Genomic DNA, 22,467 nt, shown 5'->3' with positions numbered 1-22,467 from the left:
TCAAAATTATGTATGCAGTTCACAAAAGCAATGAACAATTCTTGCAGTCATCTTTTTTTCAATGCAATTTGGGCCAGATCTTGTAGTTTCATCATTCTTGGGTCTTGTTTCATACAACCTGGCAGCCATTTCAAATGAGCTTCCTACATGTGCATTATGTATTTCTGCTAATCATCACTGTCACAGTATTTCAACCTTTTTGTAGTAATATTTCTTCATTTTCACCAATAAACAATGCATATGCAACTAGCTGTTTATACAGACTTCAAACTACAGAATCCATGATGCAGTGTCACAAAAAGCAAATAGAAAAAATGAACAAACTGACTAATAAGTCAGTAAGTGACTGGCACCCTTGAAGAATGGCAATGCCAATGGAATTGACCCAAATCTGAAAAGGCAGGCAGGAAATCTACCACTTATTTATTATTATTAATTTATTACATTTATATCCCGCTCTTCCTCCAAGGAGCTCAGAGATGGTACATGGTTATTTTTATCCTCATAACAACCCTGTGAAGTAGGTTAGGCTGAGAGATACACAACTGGCCCAGAGTCACCCAGTGAGTTTCATGATTGGATGGGGATTCAAACTCGGGTCTTCCCAGTCCTAGTCTAACACTCTATCCACTATGCTGTGCTGGCTCAGCCTCCAAAGAATATAAAAAATGTTTTTGTTCTTTTGTTTTTTAAAAGACTTTTTAAAAAACAAAAGAGACTTTTACCAAAATAGTGCAGGCATGATGGGGAGGGGGAGTAGCCTAGTTCACCACTAATTGCACTGGAAACAGTATTCAGTAGGTTCCTGTTAAATTCCAACAGCCACATTCCATCCACTGATCAAAATAACAATGAATGTGCTAACAGAAGCACATCCTTTAGGAAAACATGTGGACTCTGCCCAACAAATGAAATAGAAACATGCACCCATTGCGCAATAAACTGTTAGCATCGAAAAGCCCTTTTTCACATGTAGAGATCTGCATACAGTTTTCTAGAGATTTTGTTACTAAATGAGGACCAACTATGCACAATGTTTGAATTGAAGAACAGAAGGGAATGAATGGAGAATTAATTAGAGCTAGAAAATGCACAAAAAGACTTCTATAGCTCAGAGATGGTGCCAAATGGTACTAATGGGTAGCAAGCCTGCTGCCTCAACATGCCTCTGGCCACCCTTTTCCTCCCAAATCCACCCACAGCCATGAAATTTAACACAGCATCACTAGAAGGTGTACCACTTGGAGTTAGCCTTCCCTCTATTCCAAATTTTACTTCTCCAGTAGTCACCATTTCTTGAATAACATTCATTCCCTTGAAGGGTATTACTGTTGGCCATTCATACAGCTCTTTAGGATCACTGCCTTTATCTTAGGATTTCTGTTTGTACATGGAGAATTGAGATTAAAAGTTTGTGATGTGCCCCAAGCTACACCACCAGTAAATGGTTTATCAGGATTTGAACCCACCCAGGTCTGAGATAGGGATGTGCACAAATCATGATCTGAAGGGTGATTCATAGCCCATCCCCTGCAACTATAGGAGGAGAGCTGGTGTAAACCTCCTCCCGTGCAGGTCGCCACCACTTCCTGAATTGGTGGTGCTCCTCCCAGCTATCTTGGCATGCTGGCAGTTCTCTCGCCCAGCTACCCCTGCACAATGCCAGCATGCATGTGGCTTCCACGCATGCATGGTGGCCATTTGCGTGGTCAGCAGCCATACACCAAGTATGCAGCTGCTCTCTCCTCCATTTTAAAGGTGCAGGGGATGCTACCTATCACCCTTCAGATCATGATTTGTACACAATCCTAGCCTAAGATGCAGATGCAACTGGTCACTGTTGTAGCACACTCTAGTGTTTTTCCTCTAGTGTTGTCTCTACACACACATTTACATCTGTCTGGTGAATAAGTGTTGAACCTGGAAATCTGTTCCAACTCAGAGCAACTTCACAGGCAGTAATTAAATTTTAAGGACAAAAGATAGAAGGGCCTTTACTGAAATCCACAAACCACCCCCTCAATTGCCCCAAGTTTTAGCAGTCTCATCCTGGCCCTAGCCTCTAAAAACAGTAGTTAATGGGGGGCCAGCAACTAGTAAGGGGTCCAGGCTTCTTCTGCTCCCCCACCCCTGCAATAATTTGAGCACTGAAGAGTGTCATGGCAAGGGGGAGACCAGCCTGTCCCAGCCCCCCACCAGGGAAGGAGCAATTGCAGGAACCAGGGGCATGGGAAGGTTGGAGTGGGCCCTGGGGGAGGGACAAAAGCCCCCTGCCCCCTTCTTCCGAGAGACAGCTGTCACCCAGCCAGTGCCCCTCCCTTCAGGGGCCCAAGGACATTTGCCATGCCCCCACTGTTGAATTGAAGCTACCCTGGGCTTCCCCTCTCCCGTTTAGAAAAAAAGACCCCTGTTCCATCTGTCCTTTGTCATACTGCTACTCTAAAGGGAAGCACCTTCTGGCATCATCTCTCACAAGTTAGGAGCTGCCTGTTGTGCAGGTGTGTATAGAAGGGCCCAGGTTCAGGCTTTGGCATCTCCTGGGTGGCATTCTGGAGAGCTACTGCCAGTCAGTGTAGACAAGACTGGGCAATAGAAGGCAGCATCACATGTTCTCACTTTATTAAACACAGGCGGTTTTGGCACATTCAGTTTGCACGTGAAGAAATGAGGGCTTTGGAGGGGTTTTCACCTGTGAAACCCACTTCATCCACGAAATCCCAGGGCATCTCCTCCTCAGCCTCGGCACACGATTCGGTAAACTGGGATTAATCATCAGGAAGAACATCTATGAGGCTGGATGGTGGCGGGGGGAGGAAATTATGTCATTCTCCCTGAGTTCGGAAAGAACTGGGTTGCCCGAAAGGGAGGGGAGAAGAGGACAGCCCAAACCTGTCCTTTAAAACGCTTCGCCCATCCTTCCCAGCTTTGATCAGAGGGAAGGACCAGCTCCTCTCCAAAGGAGCCGCGTTGCTGCCCTAGGGCGTCATCCACGGACCTCTTCCACTAGGGATCGACTTCCAGGTAAATCCCCACGGGCTAGCGGGGCACAGAGGTTCATCCCGCCGCAGTGAATCCTCTCGTTCCCTTGGAAGCTCTTTCCCCCGCTGCGGCTGTCAGTGTTGGACACAAGGGGGTAGAACTGCCTTCCCACGGCCGCAGCAGACAAGCATCCGCCTCCGCTCATAGTGATAATACACGCACACCCGGGTGTGTGTGTGTGTGTTGAGGGGGGGGGCGGGGTTGGCACGACTGGATGTCGCGTATTCCTACTTTCGAGCCTCCACGGAGGCTCTGGTGCTCCCAGCAGCACGTATTAGGGCGTCCTCCCGCCGAGACACCTTAGGAGAAAAGCCCTTTGAAGTCCGCGCGGAACTTCCCTCTGAGTAATGGTGCGCAGGATCGGGCGGCAGATGACTTGTTCTAGAGGAGTTCGCGGGAGAAAGCAGCTGCCCCTGTTTCCACACCACTGCGCCCCACTGAATCCTCCGGGACCCTTTCAGAAGTAAGCAGCTTAACTTGCGTCAGGATCGCAGTGGGGGCGAGTGAGACTCCTCTGGAGTAAGATGCCAGGCGTTTGCCATTTAGCTGCCCCTAGAATCATTCATTTCTCAGAGGTACACACTGCTGCGATCTTCAACCCGCGGGTGCCGACTGGTAAATCGGTTCCCTTGAGTTTAGTGGGCGTGGGGATTTCACGCAGCATGATCCTCACCCCCTCGGATTTTGAAAAATAGGAGGAGGAACAAGCGGGCTTCATCGCTCTCCCCACCGCCTCGTGACCAACCCTTAAATGTGCGTGTGTGTGTATTTATGTGTGCGTAATGTGTGTGGATGTTGTATGTGTTCGGCGATGCAAAAAATGAGTGGGTCTGCCGTCACCGATCACTACTGGGTTCAAACAGGGGGAAGAGCGTGAGAACGTATGACACGCAGTCCGGAACTAGAAAGGTTATGCTGGGTCAGATCCATACGGTCAATCCAGCTCAGCCTTGTGTGTCCCGACACCGACCAGCCTGTGGCACTGCAATAGGAAGAATCTTTGTCAGACAAAATCCGATAGACGTGGGTGCACTCTCTCGTCTGAACGTGGAGTTTGCACTTCGGGTTGTCAGTAGTCAATGGGCACTTCCAGACGCCCTCTTACCACAACTCTCCCAACTATTTCTCGAATCCCTTGTCAAAGTCATTAATGGGGTATAGAGGAGGGGCCGGGGGAGGCGTAGGGATGGAGCGCCCGCCGGTACTTCTCGGCTTCTCTCGCTGGCTGTTGGGTTGGCCATGGCTGTGGGAGCTGCCATGGAGCGAGGAGCGCCTGCACAGCACTTCTGAATTTGCAACTACATCGCTGGCATTGAGTAATAACCCGATTGCGGTGAGTTCTACGGGACAATCTGAGAGAGACACATTAAAACGGCTATCGACCCTCCCCTTCCTCCAGTTTTGAGCGGTTTTTTTGGCGGGGGTCATTTCCATCACCCCCCCCTTCCTTCACCCTCCCGCGATTTTCTAAACCTAAGGAAGGTGGCAGCCGCGGTCTCTTTAAATCTCCGCTTGTTTTGGCATTCGTGCTCTTCCCTCTCGCCGCCTCCCGCCCCCACCCCCCTGTTCCTTGCCGCTTTTCTATTCCTGCACGAGCAAAAGGGCTTCCTCTGCAGGGAAGGAAGGGAAATGCCTGGCGGCCGGAGGAGGAGGAGGAGAGCAGCAGCAGCAGCAGCCCTGGGCAGAGCGCGGAGATCGGCAACTAGGGACCTTCCAGTCGCAACAAGCTGATGGCAGCGATGGGGCAGGGCGACTACGGCTCTCCGCGGCACTGACCGCCGCCTCCCCTGCCTGCCCGGCCAAAGAGACTCCGGCGGGCACTTTGCGAGAGATCGCCGCTGCCTCTCTCGCTCGCTGTAACTTGGCTGAGCAGATTCCCGCCCGCTTGCGAACCATCCATGCCCCGACCTGAACGTTAGAAGCCCGGGGGCTCAGGCGGAGGGAGGGCGGAAGGTGCCACCCGGAGAGCGCCTGGCGAGGATCATGATGATTTGAACCGGGGAGGCGAGAGGGGGGAAGACTCCGAAAGATGAGCCACGCAGGTAAGCGGGGGCGCCTCTGAGGAGGGGGGCGAGCGGGCAAAGCGGGGCGCGGGCGAGAAGGGGCGGCTAAGCTTTCTCTGAGCATCTTGCTTGGGAAAGGGCCGAGCGAAATGCGCATCTGGTTGCCCAGCGCAGGACAATGGCAAAGGCACCACTTCCTGGCACTTTCAGGCACGTCCCCAGATTCTCCTCGGAACTCTTGTTTCCTCCAGTCCTGTATAATCCAGGTGCTCCCTGGAAGCGAGCGCCCTTCAAAGCAATAGGCTTGCCTTCCTCGGTCGGCTCGATTGCACGGGGCGAGGGGGGCGGCGATTTCCTGCTCGTTCTTTATTTGTGTGCTTTTGCTCTCGTCTTTCTTTCTTTCTTTCTTTCTTGGGGGGAGGGAGAGAAAGGAGACCTTTACGCCCATTAGTGTGTGCCCCTTCCGTCCCATGTCACACCCGCGGGAGGCATCCCGCCAGCCCTCACGAATCCTCCCGCCGCCGCTGAAAGCCTCCTCGAAGCGATTCGCTACTTTTATGGAGCGAGCGAGCGAGAGTTGGTGGTCCCCACGAGGGTTCCGCTCCCGTCACTTCTTCTTCCCTAAGCAGATGCTGCGATTGAACGGAGACAAGGAGCGCGTCTGACTGTTGGGGACTCGGGGCGGCCACCCTCCAAAGTTGGCCCGAGCTGCTAAAACGGTCGGTCTGGCGACGGCTTGTCATGCCGGAGCGGCTCCACTTTGCCCGCTCTCTTCCTCTCACCCCGCCGTGTTGAACTGGTCTCTCCCCGGCTGGCACTGCCCGCCCGGAGAGGAGCCAGTATTTGCTGATCTCTGACACTACGCTATTTGTTATGCCGAGTCTGTCTTACTGCAGTTTATTTTGCGATTTGCTCTGGGAACACATTCGCGGTTGAGGTTAATCAGAGGCGGGAGTGGGGGGGCTTTGCTTCCTGCTCGCCCTGGGCAGCGAAGGGCTGGCTCACGGGGAAAGGAAAAGAGGCGGATAGAAAACCGGGGGGGGGGCAAGGACGGGTCTCTGTACCACTTGCCTCCTGGCTCGATGCAAGGCACAATTGTTGTCCTGCCAGGCATAGCAAGGCAAGGGATGGAGCCATAGCTCAGTGTGGTGCAGCACATGCTTTGCAGGGATACGGCCAAGCAGCATTTCCAAGCAGAGCCGGGAAAAGCCACGCCTGAAACCCCTGGAGAGCTGCTGCCGGTCAGTGTAGAAGCCAGCACCAGCTGGATGGCTCAACTGCCTGACTCAGTCTGAGGCAGCCGCTGTTCCTCAGTTGCTCGAACCAGATCGAGCAACTTCTGCCGCACACGAGTTATGTCAACAGCCATTATCAAGAGATCCATCCTTCTTGCAACTGCCTCTCTATTTCTGGCCACTTGAGCCCATTCTAGCTTGTCACTTGAATTCCTTCCCAAAGCCAAACCAAGTCCCCTTTCCAGCAGGGGGTAACAACATGTGGCCACAGGGCTTCTTGCAAAATGCTGTTCTGTTGGGTATCCAGAAAACAGGTGGAGAACACATGCCTTCCTTCCCAGAGCCGAGAGAATGCTGTGCCTGTCTCACCGGTTTACTGCTAGAACTGCCATGGACTGGGTGGGGCATGGGACTCTGCTTCTACAGGATTCAGGCTGCCCAGTGGCAGCAGTGCTGGTAACAGCCAGTTGTGAAGTTATTGTAGCTGCTTCGATCAGCTCAATGAGAGCAGAACCACAATGCTAGGAAGCAGAATCCTACAATTCTGAGTAAAATTTGGCCCTTCTCATACACAAGTGAGATATGTTCATTGCTCATCCCTATTCCATTTCTTTGTTAACAGGGAGATTCCCATTCGTGTCACAGGCCCTTTGGGTCAAATCTGAGTTTATTTAATCTCCTGTTATGCCCTGAATGCTAATTAAAGAGATCTTCTCAGGTACTGGGGGGGAAATTGCATGTACCGTATTTTTGCACCAGACACCTGCAGGTTCAATAGTTTTTTACAAAGAGAAAATGTGGGAGTGGGAACTTGAAAGGGTGTGGGCTGCCTAGCCAACTCCCTGTCAGCCACACTCCTTCCTTGCAGCCACTCCTCGCCACCCACCCACCCCGCCCCACTCTTAGTATCCAGTACGCTGCAGTGCTAAGGAGTTCCATCGCCTCCCTCCTCCAGGACAGTAAAAACTGGCTAGAGAGTCTTTCTCAAAGGCTGTATTCTCCAGAAACTCCAAATCTCTGCCTGCCACCATGTGAGAGAATGTTTCCAATGTTCAGGAAAGGAGAGTCCAAGCAGGTAAGAAAGGATTGCATCAAAAATAGTGCAGCATGCAGACAAATAGAAACAAACTAGTATCCTTCAGATGGAGAGCTGGACTAGAGAAACTGAACAGCAGGTCAGGAAGCCCCTGCATTGCATCTTGCCTCTGCTATGAACTCACTAAGTGGCCTTAGGCAAGTCACAGCCTCTCTACTTCAACTCCTCCCCCCACCCCTGCAACATGGTGTTAAGATATACCCAGAAGATGTGCAGGTAATAATCCTCACTTAGGGACAACAACACATGCACTTTGAATATGAAGTGCTTTGAACACTCAAAAGTGCCATGCAGATGCTAAGCATTATTATTATTAAACACGCTGTAGCACAACTGAATAATGTAAACTACGAGCTGATTTGACAGTGGAACAGTCTATGATTCTATGGTTCTCTAAATGGCTCCGCTTGAATCCCAGTGTTTAAAAGAGCCCTCTTCACATATGAGAGAATAGTGTTCAGGCTCATAGAGTGTACCTGTGTTTGACATTCTTTGGGGATTAGATGTGCTTATCCAGTGCATCCAGTCAGGACTGTACCTGGCCTGAAAAATTTTTTGGGGGGGATTGCAGAAGTCAGGAGAGGCAAGTTATAAAATGTTCAGTGAAAACAGTCAGTGAGGCTGGAGAGGAAAGAGAAATTTTTGGTGTGGCAGGTACACACCATGCCACCAGCTGGCTACTGGCCTTTGAAGTAAGTTGCTCTGGTTTGCCCAATAAAATACTGGTTTCTCTCAGACTGGGAGTGGGACGTGCTCAGGTGTAAATGTGGTGTTCTCTCCCATCGACTAATATTCTAAGGGAAGTGTTTGCCTATGCATGTTTTTTTCAGGTGGAACAATTGTATATGAGTTGCTTTAAAAGTCAACATGAGGACTGCTGTACACATATTGTTCTGAGCTTGGAACATTCTGACTCCGAATGGGCCACTTTGAATGTTCTAGCTCTGAATAGAACACCCCTAAAATTGGGGTCCTGTTCTTAGTGTGGAGCAGAACAAGCCCATTCTGTTTGGAACGTTCCAAGTGTTCTGGCATTTTTTTAAAAAAATTAAGATCGTGAGGGCGGCGTGAGGTACCTTTGATTTTAATCAAAGCTCTTACCAATGGTACTGCTGGCAGTTCAAGCTGCTGCCACAGTGCTCCAGCTACCATAGGAACATAGGAAGCTGCCATATACAGAGTCAGACCATTGGTCTATCTAGCTCAGCATTGTCTTCACAAACTGGCAGCAGCTTCTCCAAGGCTGCAGGCAGGAATCTCTCTCAGCGCTATCTTGGAGAAGCCCGGGAGGGAACTTGGAACCTTCTACTCTTCCCAGAACAGCTCCATCCCCTGAGTGGAATATCTTACGGGGGAATATCTCTGCCATCCCACGCAGTGGCAGCGGCATGTGGTCAGCAACACATGTTGACCACACAAATAGCAGTGCATGCACAGAGACCAGGTGAGCTCCAGAGATGTGCTGCTGCCACCACCATGTGGGATGGCAGCCAGAGTGCTGCAGTGGCAGCTTTAAGTTCTGGCAGTACCGCTTTGATTAATTTAATGTTCAAGGTACCTCTCGCCGCCCTCCAGAGCCGCCCTCACTATCTTCATTTTTTTTAAGCTGAAACACTCAGAATGTTCTGAACGGAACAGGTCTGTTCCGTGGAAATACCAGGTCACCCCAGTGTTTCTGTCAGAATGTTTGGACCATTTTGCATTCCATTCCGAGCTCAGAGAGGAACACAAAACCCATTCCATTCACACCTCTACTCTACAGTTACTGTAGAACCTACTGTGGTGGAGGTGTCCAGCAGCTCCTCTTGTATGGTTAATTTCAGTTTGTTACTCCACAGGATGTGGACAAGGTGCTTGGGACACTTTGCCTTACTAACTGTCCTCTTGATACTTGCCCAACATGGCTTATATGACCGAGCAGGGAGGTTATTGGAGAGGGTCTTGTTAAGATCATACATGCTTCATTGAGGGAGGGCAGGATGCCTGCTTGTCTCAAGGAGGCAATTATTAGACCTGCATTGAAAAAACCTGCATTGGATCCCTCAGAATTAGAATTAGGCAATTATAGACCTGTCACCAATCTTCCATAGGCATCTTCTTGGGCAAGGTAATTTGAGAGGATGGTGGTGACTCAGCTCCAGGTACTCTTGCAAGAAGCAGTTTATCTGGACCCATTTCAAACTGGTTTTGGGGCAGTCTATGGGGTTGAGACAGCATTGGTCAGCCTGTTGAATGAACACCTGTTAGGAATCAACAGTGGGAGTGTGACTATCTTTTTGGGTCTCTTGGCAGCTTTAGATACCATCATGCTTTGCAGTGGTTCCACTCCTGCCTCTCGGGTAGGTTCTAGATGGTGTCACTTGGAGATTGTTGCTCTTCAATACAAGAGCTATTGTATGGGATCCCACAGGACTCCATTCCATCTCCAATGATTTTAAACATCTACATGAAACCACTGGGAGAGATCATCAGGGGATTTAGTGCAGGGTTATGCTGAAGACCCCCAATCTATTACTCCATGTCAATTTCATCAAGAAATGGCCTAACTTCCTTATATGCCTGCCTGGAGGCAGTAATGGGCTGAATGAGGGAGAACAAACTGAGGCTGAATCCAAGTAAGATGGAAGTACTCATTGTGGCTTAGATCTGCCTCATCTGGATTGGGTTCCACTCCCCCAGAAAAAGTAGGTATGTAGTCTGGGAGTACCTCTGAACCAAACTTCTCCCTGGTCTCTCAGGCTGAGGCAGTGGCCAGGAGGGTTTTCTATAAGCTTCGGCTTATACGTCAGCTACATCTATTTCTGGAGATAAACTACTTAAAAAACAGTGGTGTGTATGCTGGTAACATCCAGAACTGACTACTGCAATGCGCTCTGTGTTGGGCTGCCTTTGTATGTCATCTGGAAACTGCAGTTGATACAGAATGCAGCAGCCAGGTTGGTCTCAGAGGTTACCCAAAGATATCATATTACACCCATTTAAAAAGCACTCCACTTGCTGCCAATAAGTTTCTGGGCAAAATACGAAGTGCTGGTTATTACCTATAAAGCCCTGAATGGCTTGGGTCTACGGTATTTAAGATAATGCCTTCTTCTTCATGAACCGCACTGCCTGTTAGGATCAACTGAGGAAGTCTGGTTCCAGTTGCCACTGGCTTGGTTGGTGGCAACTTGAAATCGGGCCTTTCCAGTGTTGCCCCGCGACTTTGGAATGTGCTTCCTAACAAAATTAGAGCCTCCCCTTTTCTGGATGTTTTTAAGAAGGATCAGAAAATATACCTGTTCAGTCAAACTTTTAGTTTATAGTTTTACGGTTGTAAGTTTTTCTCTGTATTTTAGACAGCTTTAATTGTGTTACTGTTTTAATTGTTGTGTTTTTCAATTGTGAACCACCCAGGGCCTTGCGTATGGTTTGGTATAAAAATGTGTTAAATAAAATTATTATTATTATTATTAATTTTATCATTAATGAATTATTTATTTATTTGCACGGTCAGACAGGTGTTATTGACTGGTTTGTTTTATCCAGACATCAAGTCCTTCCCAAGGAACTTGGATGGCTGAATTTTATTATCAATGTTGTTGCTGTTATTATAGATATATTGTCGCAGAATATAGGCTGTTCCCAGTAAAGTTGCTTTTTGTAATTGGCTGGTGGTGATTTCTGTGGCCCCTATGGTGTTGAGGTACTCTTCAAGGTATTTTGGAATTGCACCTAGGGCGCCAATTACCACTGGGATTATTTGGGTCTTTTTCTGCCACAGCCTTTCAATTTCAATTTGTAGATCTTTGTATTTGGTGATTTTTTTTCTTTTTTCTTTTTCTTCTATTCTGCTATCCCCTGGTATTGCTATGTCAATTATTTTGACTTGTTTTTCTTTCTTCTTGACTACAGTTATATCTGGTGTATTGTGTGGCAGGTGTTTGTCTGTTTGTAGTCGGAAGTCCCATAATACTTTTGCATCTTCATTTGGTCCTACCAATCTTTGGCTAGGTAGCTTGTATTTTTTGCAGATGTTCCAGTGTATCATCCCTGCTACCTTGTCATGCCTTTGTTTGTAGTCAGTCTGTGCGATCTTTTTACAACAGCTGATTAGGTGGTCCACGGTTTCATCTGCTTCTTTACAAAGGCGGCACTTGCTGTTTGTTGTGGATTTTTCAACTTTTGCTCTTATTGCATTGGTTCTTAGTGCCTGTTCTTGTGCAGCCAGTATTAAACCCTCTGTTTCTTTCTTCAAGTTGCCATTCTTAAGCCATTGCCAGCTCTTGGTGATGTCTGATTTTCCACTTAAATTGTGCAAATATTGACCATGCAGGGGCTTATTTCTCCATTTTTCTGCTCGGTTCTTGACTTGTTCTTTCTTGTAGGCCTGCTTTGTTTCATTGGTGTTGAATAGTTTCGCGTTCTTGACCATTTTAAGTGCATCTTCTTCACTGTCCCTTATATATTCTTCAAGGCCTCTTTTCTCCTCCTCTACTGTTTGATGGACTTGCAGTATTCCTCTTCCACCTGAGCTGCAAGGGGGGTATAGCCTATCGACATTACTCCGGGGGTGCAGAGCATGATTGATGGTCATGATTTTCCTGGTCTTACGATCCAGCGTCTCTGGCTCAGCCTGGGTCCAGTCTATTATTCCTGCAGTGTATCTGATAACAGGTATAGCCCAGGTGTTTATGGCTTGTATGGTGTTCCCGCCATTGAGTTTGGACTTGAGGATTTTTCTAACTCTCCTGATGTATTCACTTCCAATTTTTCTTGTAACTTCAGTGTGTGCAATGTTATCAGCCTGGAGAATGCTCAAGTATTTGTAATGTTCTTTCTCTTCCAGCTTCTTGATCTTGCTTCCATTGGGCAGTTCTATTCCTTCTGTTTTTCTTATTTTCCCTCTGTTCATTATTAATGCAGCACACTTGTCTAGTCCAGACTCCATTGCTATATCGCTACTGAATATACGGACAGTGTTTAGCAGTGATTCGATTTCTGACTGGCCTGTTTTGTTTAGTATTTGTGAAAGTGGGGTCATGGTGATTACAAACAACAGAGGGGATAGTGAGTCCCCTTGGAAAATGCCTCTTCTAATGCTAACCTGTCCAAGTGTCTCACCATTGATTGTTAACTGTGTACTCCACATGCTCATTGCTTTTTAAATAAATATTATTATTATTATTATTCTACTATATAATACACTAAGGTTGAATGTGGCAAGCCCCACCCACACAGTGCTTTACCAATCGGAGGTAAAAGAGCAGAAGCACCATGATGATTGGGCTGTGGGGATTCCATATGCAGATAGGGAAGAGGAGCAGGTAGGGGGCGAGTGAGTGAGTGAGTGAGCAAGCGGTGGGAAGGGGGCAAGTGAGTGAGCAGGCAGGGAAGGGGCAAGCAAGTAAGCAGGGAGGGGGAGAGCAGCGTGGAGAGCGAGTGAGCGAGTGGCAGGGAGGGGGTGAGCATCTGGGAGGGGGCGAGTGAGCGAGTGGCGGGGAGGGGGCGAGTGAGTGAGCAAGCAGGGAGTGAGAGAGCAAGAATCTGGGAGTGGGTGAGTGAGCAAGTAAGTAGCATTAAGTGGGTGAGTGCGTGAGCATGTGTCGGGGAGCGGACGAGTGAGCAAGTAAGCAGCACATAGCGGGTGAGTGAGCATGCGTTGGGGAGTGGGTGAGTGAGCAGCGGGAAGCAGGAGAGTGAGCGGCCCCCTTCCTGCTGCTCACCCGCTCCCTTTCTGCTGCGTGCTTACTCACTCCCTGGTCGCTTGTTCTCTTGCCCCCTCCCTACCACTTGTTCTCTCACTCTCTGCTCGTTCTCTCACTTGCGCCCTCCCCACCGCTCACTAATTAGAGGTGGCATTCATCCCGCTGCTCGCTGTAATTCCAATGCCACCTCTAATTTTGTCCTCAGAGACTGTTGTATGAGTTTATGTACAAGCTATGCATGGTTTCTCCTTAGATATATCCAGGAGCAGGCCTTTGGGTTTTATTTGGAAGCTTGCCTTTTCACCCCACTGAAATCTCTTCACTAACACCCCTTCCTGGATCCCCAAGATGTTGCTTCTGCTTGTAATTTTCATTATCTAATCTAGTCATTCATCCTGGAGAGAATCTATCTGTGTGGGCTCTAAGAGACACCAGCTTGACGGCATATAATCAATCAATCAATCAATCAATCAATCTAGTCATGTCACCATCTGATCAGGAAGAGAGGCAACTGAGACAGAATCACCTGGGGGAATTAAGCACTTGATTTCAGTGGAGGAATTGATACATTCTTAAAACTCCCACATTGAAATAAAGGGGAATTGGAAATGTTCCATTTGGGCTAGTATGTGAGCATGATTTATCATGCTTATTAGCCCTGATCACACTGCAGTCGTGCATAGCTCCTGTCAGGTACTTGTCAAGAGTATTACTCTTGACAAGAGTAATACTCTTGACAAGAGTATTACTCTTGACAAGTAGATTAGATTAGAGAGCGTGGGGGGGGCCCCCACTAATTCCAGACTCCTGCTCCTCTTCCTGAACAGCTGCAGTGCTGTTTCTAAACTTTTGCCATCTGATTTGAAATTTTAAAGAAGCAGATTCAGGCTAGACATTAGGAGAAAATTCCTAATTGTAAGAGCTATTTGGCAGTGGAACAGCCTGCTTGTGCAGTAGTGGGCTCTCCTTTGCGAGAGGCTTTCAAACAGAGGTTGGATGCCCCTCTGTGGGTGTTGCTGCTGTAGCCGTTTCCTGCAGTGAGCAGTGGGCTGGATGAAAAGACCTCCAAGGTCCTTCCCACCTCTACAATTCTATTGTTCTGTGACCTGCCTGGGGCTACGCACATGCCTCCTCAGTTTCTGGGTCAGGCTAGGGAATCACATCTATGTAGTGTTGGTCATATGTGTGATTCCTCATCCAGCTAGGAATTTGTGTGGAAACCTGCTGCTAGCTATATGTTCCTAGATAGATCAGGGCAAGTCAGGTTTTGGAACCAAGGTGGTTATGTTTAACCGCTATAACTTCCTTAAGAAAACAGGCCAGGTTTTATTATCTTCCCCAGCTAGGAGCCATCTATCAGCTATTAGGCTACTGAACTACATTTATGAATGGTAAAAAGAAACTGCACATTAAACATGCAGGCATATTGATTTGGTATCCCCAAACCCTAGGCTATTGATTTCATTTTAGGGAAAAAATAGATTTAAATAACTACATTATGGTGCATTTCATCTTGCCAAAGTGGCTTTCTGCTCTGATATTCCTACCTAAATTTCCAGTAAAACCTTAGTGTAATACAATTACATGCGATTTTTTTAAAGTACCCTAGAAAATCTCTTTAATTAGCATTCAGGGCAAAACAGGAGATTAAATACACTCAGATTTGACCCAAAGGGCCTGTGACATGAATGGGAATCTCCTGTTAACAAATAAATGAAATAGGGATTAGCAATGACCATATCTCACTTTTGTGTGTGGGGGGGATTGTTTTCCTCTCATATGCACTGTTGTTTTTATCATTTCTCATGTAACTATTGACTTCTTATACCTTGTAACATTATTGGTTTTAGTTATCTAGTCCCTTTATAACCCAACTGTATCCATGCAGGGGAGTCAAGCATGAGTCCACAGTTGTGCTTGACAACTTGCCACCCTTGAAAGCATTTTTAAAGCCTGTGAAGAACACTCACCTCCTCTTGAACCCAACTTATCCTGATGCCTTCTGAGTGTCTGTAGAGCTCTGTGGGAAGGAACGTACTCCCCCTCCCATCTAGCCTTCAGTTGCATTGGGTTTCAAGAGGCACTCAAGGCACCTGTAAGGTGTGACATCACAGATATGGCTGCTCCTCTCCTCTTTAGAACAGACTTGGTGGCAAGCATTCATAATGTGGTGATTCTCTTTATTTAGCAGGGGGAGAGTAACTGGCCCTATCCACCCACAGCACAGTACCTCCAGTGACTGTTGCTGATGTCTATTTTATGTTTCTTTTTAGATTGTGAGCCCTTTGGGGACACGGATCCATCTTATTTGTTTGTTGTTTCTTTGTGTAAACGACCCTGAGCCATTTTTGGAAGGGCGGTATAGAAATCAAATTAATAATAATAATAATAATAATAATAATAATAATAGGAAAATCAAACATCACCAAGACCTGGCAATGGCTTAAGAAAGGCAACTTGAAGAAAGAAACAGAGGGTTTAATACTGGCTGCACAAGAACAGGCACTAAGAACAAATGCAATAAGAGCAAAAGTCGGAAAATCCACAACGAACAGCAAGTGCCACCTTTGTAAAGAAGCAGATGAAACAGTGGACCACCTAATCAGCTGTTGTAAAAAAAATCACACAGACTGACTACAAACAAAGGCATGACAAGGTAGCAGGGATGATACACTGGAACATCTGCAAAAAATACAAGTTACCTGTAGCAAAGATTGGTGGGACCATAAAATTGAAAAAGTTGTAGAAAATGAGGATGCAAAAATATTATGGGACTTCCGACTACAAACAGACAAACATCTGCCACACAATACACCAGATGTAACTGTAGTTGAGAAGGAAAAAAAACAAGTTAAAATAACCGACATAGCAATACCAGGTGATAGCAGAATAGAAGAAAAAGAAATAGAAAAAATAACAATATACAAAGATTTACAAACTGAAATTGAAAGGCTTTGGCAGAAAAAGACCCAAATAATCCCAGTGGTAATTGGCGCCCTAGGTACAATTCCAAAAGACCTTGAAGAGCACCTCAACACCATAGGGGCCACAGAAATCACCAGCAGCCAATTACAAAAAGCAACTTTACTGGGAACAGCCTATATTCTGCGACGATATCTATAATAATAACAGCAGCAACATTGATAATAAAATTCAGCCATCCCAGTTCCTTGGGAAGGACTCGATGTCTGGATCAAACAAATCAGTCAATAACACCTGTCTGACTGTGTAAACAACAGCAATAATCAATAGTAATAATCTAGAAGTTTGCTTGCAGACTCCCTCACACCCTCCAGAGGGCGGAGGCATATTGAAAGTCTTTTAGGGTTCCTCAAGTATGCTTCATTTTAATTTTTATGTGTTTGCTTTAAAGAAACTTTGGTGACAGCTCTCAGCGTCTACCTAGACATAATGATGCCTGGCTGCCATTAAGAACAACAGTCCCATGTAGCCATCTTCGGGGCCTACCTGAGCAAAGGTGCTCAGGTTCCCCTGCTAATTGAGCAATGAGGCACCTTTTTAAAGTGGTGGGGTTTTTTAATTGAGCAGGGGGGAGAGCAACTGGCCCTATCCAACCGCAGCACAGCATCCCTCCAGTGGCTGTTGCTGGTGTCTCTCTTTTTCTTTTTAGATTGTGAGCCCTTTGGGGACAGGGAGCCATCTTTGTTTTTTTTGTTTGTTTTTTAAAAAAATTTCTCTATGTAAACCACTTTGGAAACTTGTGTTGAAAAGTGGTATATAAATATTTGTTGTAGTAGTAGTAGTCCTAGTAATGTTTAGTACAAGCGTGACAGGTCATGCTCAGAGTTTCTCTAGCCCCGAAGAGAAGCAGCAACTGAAGTGCAGTATGGCAGGGAAGCTCAGACTGCAATGCCATCATGCCACATGTAATATGACATTACTAAGGAGGTGAAGATGCTGGGTATACTGAGGAGGTGTGAGGATGTTCTGCAGCCGTCACACATCCCTTGGAATGTGTAGTTTGGCCTTCGTATAAACACGCATCCCATTTTTTTTAAAAAAAAGTGTGAAGCACTAGGAGTGTGAAATCAATGACATATTGACATTATTTACTGTTTCATCTTGGGATACTGTTGATGACAGCTCAAATGCTTTATAACAATCAGCAATGCTTGGTTTGCTGAAATTATGTCTTTGTAAATCACGCCAGTCCATCAGTTTAACAATTTCTGTAACATATGGGAATCGGGTCACAAAGCATATGCTCCAGCTTTATCTGAATTCTGAAAAATGTTAATATGGCTTATCTGCATAGTCCTATTAAACAGTGGTTTATTGGCTGGTTAAGATAGCCCGAGGAGTAGAAATTAGCATTTGTAGACTTCATCCCAGTGCTGCACTTTGAAATGAGTTAAAATAAATGAGGATAAAGGTTCTTTTCTTTTATTATAGTCAGTAATCATGGATCCCCAAGCATTTGGTCTCAGTTTTACAGAAACTAACTATAAGAACTTCAACAGTTTTCTGTACATAAGTCAATGGGAAATGCACAATTAAACACTGAAGGCCCATTGGGTTGAATGGGAATTAGGCACAGTTAACATTATCTGGATTGTGTCCAAAGAACCATTCAGGGTTCTTGGGTGCGTAAGAGCTGTGATGTCTATATGGACCACCCACAGGAGCAAAGTCTTCCCCATTGACTTAAAAGCCATGTGCACATCCCTTGATACTGTAGATAAGTCCATATCTTTAGGCTAGGATTGTAGGACACAGAGATAAGTCAGTGGTGTGTATTGTTTTGTGCTGCACTGTGGCCGCAATCTTTAGGGTGTACTGTACATGCAAGACTGCATTAATCACTATAGGTTTACAGTATATTCTATTCTATGGTAAAACCTTAGGGCTATCAGATGTATGAGACTGTTCTTCTTTTAGAGGGGTGGTTTTCTCCCTGTATCTCAGGGTTACTTGAAAGACAGCTTGCTGTGCATAGGGGGCTGAAACGGAAAGAAGGGACCAGAACAGATGGAGCTGTCTTTATACTGAGTCAGACCATTGGTCCATCTAATACAGTACTGTCAAAATAGACAGGCAGCAGTCTCCAAGACTCTTGGTGGCAAAGCACATGGCATCTCCAGCTATTTCCAATTAGAAGGGCTGGTAAAGACCTCTGCAATGCATAACGGATTTAATCTGAAAAGCCTTCTACACGGACAACACGAGGTCTACTGCTGTGGCCCATCCCTGGTATATGTGGATGATCACCTGCAGCATTTGGATTTTGGCTGAAATCTGGTTTCACTGGCAAATAGAACTTAAATATGTTTAAGTACAGCTCAAGTGCATTGAAAATACCCTTTGGCATACCAGTCGTATCCTATAGTAGCCATTCTAGCTCAGTGTAGAATACAGGTATTGCCTGCAGAAAGTCCTAGCTCAGTTCCACGCACATTCACTTAAAAGGATCTTAGGTAGCAGAATTGGAGAATCCTTGGAGAGCTACTGCTGATCAGACAATACTAGGCTAGAGGGATCACTCAATATACAGTATAAGGCAGATTCCTGTGAAGATAATAGTTAGGCGAAGGGCAGATGGTTGTTGTTTTGTCAGAGAGCTAAAGAGCTTATTGTTGCTTCTGGTGTGCACACTCAGCTATAGTGACACAGGACTTGCAGGAGAGGAGGAGGGCTGATCTCATGGTAGCAAGCATCAATTGTCTCCTTTGCTAAGCAGGGTCCACCCTGGTTTGCTTTTGAATGAGAGACTACATGTGAACAGTGTAAGATATTCCCCATGAGAATGGGGCTGCTCTAGGAAGAGCATCTGCATGGTAGCATGCAGAAGGTTCCAAGTTCCCTGGTATCTAGGAACATAGGAATATAGGAAGCTGCCTTCTACTGAGTCAGACCATTGGTCCATCTAGCTCAGTATCGTCTACACAGACTGGCAGTGGCTTCTCCAAGGTTGCAGGCAAGAGTCTCTCTCAGCCCTATCTTTGAGATTCCAGGGAGGGAACTTGGAACCTTCTGCATGCAAGCATACAGATGCATCCCCTAAGAGGAATATCTTACAGTCCTCATACATATAATCTCCCATTCAAATGCAAACCAGGGCAGACCTTACTTAGCAAAGGGGACAATTGATGCTTGCTACCACATGACCAGCTCTCCTCCCAATATCTCTCAGATAGGGCTGAGAGAGATTTCTGCCTGTAACCTTGGCAAAGCTGCTGCCAGCCCGTGTAGACAATACTGACTCATATGGACCAGTGGTCTGACTCGGTAGAAGGCAGCTTCCTATGTTCCTCTAAACCCGTAAAACTTGTTTGACCAGAGATGGTGGTAGAACCAAGAAAGGAGCATGGAACCCTTTTTCCCTTTGGAAACTACAAGTCTGTGGTTTCCCATGAGAATTCCTTTGAGTCTCTGCAATGGCAACTGGTTTCCTTCTATCAAAAGGGATGTAGCCCTGCTGCAGCACAGTCTCAGCCAGAGGAAAGTGAACAAGCAGAGGAAGAAGCAGCGTCTGACAAGGAAATCTCAAACAATAAGGGGAGGAGAAACATAAGAAACTATCTGATCCCAAACAGTTTTTCTAAGGTACAGGGTGTCTTTCTCTCTTCTCCTTCCCCCTCCTGCCAGTTTGGTGACACACATCTCGAAACAAACAGACCTGTTTACAGTTTTAGAAACCTGCACACTCCTCATGGTGTAATGTAGCTTTTGTCCTTTGCAAAGTCACAGTGGAAAACCTCTTTCCTAGCCAACTGCAATGGAAGGAGAAATGTACGGCAACTCAAGTGGCTTTGCCCCCAATCAGGGCATCACTGAGATTCTGCGTTCTGGGGAAGATTTGGGTTGTGTGTGTTTTAAAGGTATTTTGATTGCTTTTTTTTTTAAGCTCCCAAAATTTGTATTGAGAACAAATGAGGAAGTAATTAAGAGGAGCTTAGCCAGTAGCAAGACACAGCATTAAAACATCTTATAACAGAGTGAGGGTAGCAGGTTTAGAAATGTTAGAACATCAGATAATGCCCGCAAGAAGCTGTGAACCTGGTTGCACATAGCTCCCCAAAGACTTCCTTGTTTCATGCCATCTGGTTCATATGAAGCAGCACATTTCCCATCAGTGCTATAAAGAGAAGTCATACGCTGTAATCCTAGTCTGAGATTTAAAATAAGAGGCCTCATATTGGCAACATTTTGCTCAAGTCTATAAGAACCTAAATCTTATATCAGTATATTCAGGCAGTGGGGTGGGTGGGTGGATTGGGGAGTACAGGTGGGCAATAATTTTGAATCGAATCAAAATCAAATAAATAAAATAATGGTCAAAGATGTTGTATTCCAGCTCCTAAAAACACAAACCTTCTAGACAGATTTATGAGGGTTAAGTCTACCAGTGGCAGCTAGCTTTGTTATCTAAATGAAAACTCCACGTTCAGAGGCCTTATACATCTGAGTACTGCAAACTGGGGACAAACTCTTTTGAGTTTCCTGGAGGCATCCTATTGGCTACTGGTGGGGGGAAATGCTGGATTGTATGAATAATGTTTGATCCAACAGAGCAACTGTTATGTTCTTATGGATGGTTTGGGGAGAACATTTCTAACAATGTTTCCTCTAGGAATCTATGCTATTTAAAGAAAAGTTCTTGGAATGATATTAATGGAAATCTATTAGCCTCTAGAAGCAAGCACAGTATCTTGGTCGATTTGGGATAGGCCTTTTGATAATCTACTTGCTCAGTTTTGGTTTTTTTCAGATCTGAAAAACTTCTATGTTGCTGTTTTAACAATTGTGTGCTTGCATTTAACTAAGTGCCTGGGATGAGAGCAGTTAATGGCACGGACTCTCAGTATGTTTGAATAATCACATGCTGGGACTGTTGTGTATTTTTATCCAGTATTTCAGCAATGCAGGGGAAACACACACCAAACTGAGATGTACACATAAAGCTTCCTTAGACTGAATCAGACTGTTGGTCTACCTAATTCACCCATTGAGGCTGTTCTTACACACAGGCAAAACTGGGCTAACGAAGCCAAGCTGGTTTTGCCTGCACATGAGAACCGCCAGGATTGTGCCCGATCCTGGCAGCGCCTTGGCAGCAAACTCACCTCTGGAATCACCCTCTAAAACAGGGTTAAGAGAGAGAGAGCACTCTCTTAATCCAATTTTTCTGATTGTCTGTCAGCAGATTGCGGGGCTCCCAGACAGCTTTGGGGATGGGAGGGGGGATCATTATTGGAGTTCTTTCAGGGTGCATTGTGGGAGTTCAGGGGAGGTGGCAATGGGGTGATACATCCTGGCACCCCGACCCTCACAGCTACCAGCAGCAGCTGGCAATTGTCTAGGTGGGCGATCCACACGCCCACAAACAGGAACAGATGGTCTGAGGGAAGTTAAGCTTTTTAAGGCTTCCTCCCTCCTGATTCCAAGAGGGGTTTGGATAACTTCATGGAGGAGAGGTCCATCAATGGCTACTAGTCGGAGGGCTGTGGGCCACCTCCAGTCTCAAAAGGCAGGATGGCTCTGAGAACCAGTTGCAGGGGAGTAATGGCAGGAAAGAGGGCACGCCCTCAACTCCTGCCTGTGACTTCCAGCAGCATCTGGTGGGCCACTGTGAGAAACAGGATGCTGGACTAGATGGGCCTTGGGCCTGATCCAGCAGGGCTGTTCTTATGTTATTATCCTGTAGCCCTTTCTCATTGATTGTCTGCACTGGCTGGTAGAGGCTCTCCAGGGTTTCCGACAGGGTCCCCCTCCCTGCCAGCTTTACCTGTAGATGCCAGGGATTGAGCCTGGGACCTTCTGCATGCAGATCAGGTGCTCTACCTCTAAGCTTCAGCCACTTTCAGGTTCTGATATTGGGAATAAACAAAATTTTGATATTCTTATGTATTTCTCACACCAGCAGACACCAAACAAGTCTTGGTGTGATATCCAGAGCTGGGGTGTGGTGGAGAAAGTAACTGCTCCCTCTTCTTCTGCGACTGAAACAGGGCCAATAGCTGCCAAGACCATCCATCATAAAGCTTTTGTGAGCACTAACAGTGACTTTAAAACAAAAGAAAGCAGCTTGCCAAGGAGACTTGCCCTGTATAGTGTTGCTCTTTAGAACAAGCAAACAGTTGAAGGAATTATTTAGGGAAAGTGAACTTGGGTTGACACCACAGTCAGAGAGCCCAATTACTTGAATGCAAGCATGCAGCTTCATAACAAATGTAAAGGGCTTGATTCAGCTGAAGTCAAGCACATTTCCATGGATTTCAGTGGGAGAGCATATGCTGAGCTCTCCCCACTGACATCAGTAAAGCTTAAAATCAGCCTAGATCATGTTCACATTTGATTGTGTACATACTTATGGATTGACTGGCCAGTACTTGTTTGCTGCCACCATGAATATAGTTGAGCTGGAGGGGTTTGGTTCACCAATGGAT

The 22,467-nt window shown here is 46.4% G+C and overlaps 1 protein-coding gene across 5 annotated transcripts in view; it reads left to right on the top strand.

Moving 5' to 3' along the window:
* The first annotated feature begins 2,882 nt into the window (after positions 1-2,882).
* Positions 2,883-22,467, top strand: part of FGD5 (FYVE, RhoGEF and PH domain containing 5) — a 232,101-nt gene continuing 212,516 nt past the window's right edge. For 2 of the 5 annotated variants that reach the window (XM_053293645.1, XM_053293642.1), the window contains exon 1: positions 4,635-5,081. In XM_053293645.1, the coding sequence (XP_053149620.1) occupies positions 5,069-5,081 (13 nt within the window). In that variant the 5' untranslated portion in view covers positions 4,635-5,068. Of the gene's footprint in view, positions 3,022-4,634; positions 5,082-22,467 lie in introns of those variants that run through there. The other 3 variants (XM_053293640.1, XM_053293639.1, XM_053293641.1) reach the window with 2 other exon arrangements.

This window comes from Hemicordylus capensis, chromosome 2 (genome assembly GCF_027244095.1).
Source record: "Hemicordylus capensis ecotype Gifberg chromosome 2, rHemCap1.1.pri, whole genome shotgun sequence".
Classification (NCBI taxonomy): Eukaryota; Metazoa; Chordata; class Lepidosauria; order Squamata; family Cordylidae; genus Hemicordylus; species Hemicordylus capensis.
The sequence above is the reverse complement of the archived record's forward strand: the minus strand, read 5'-3'. Positions and strand labels throughout refer to the sequence as shown.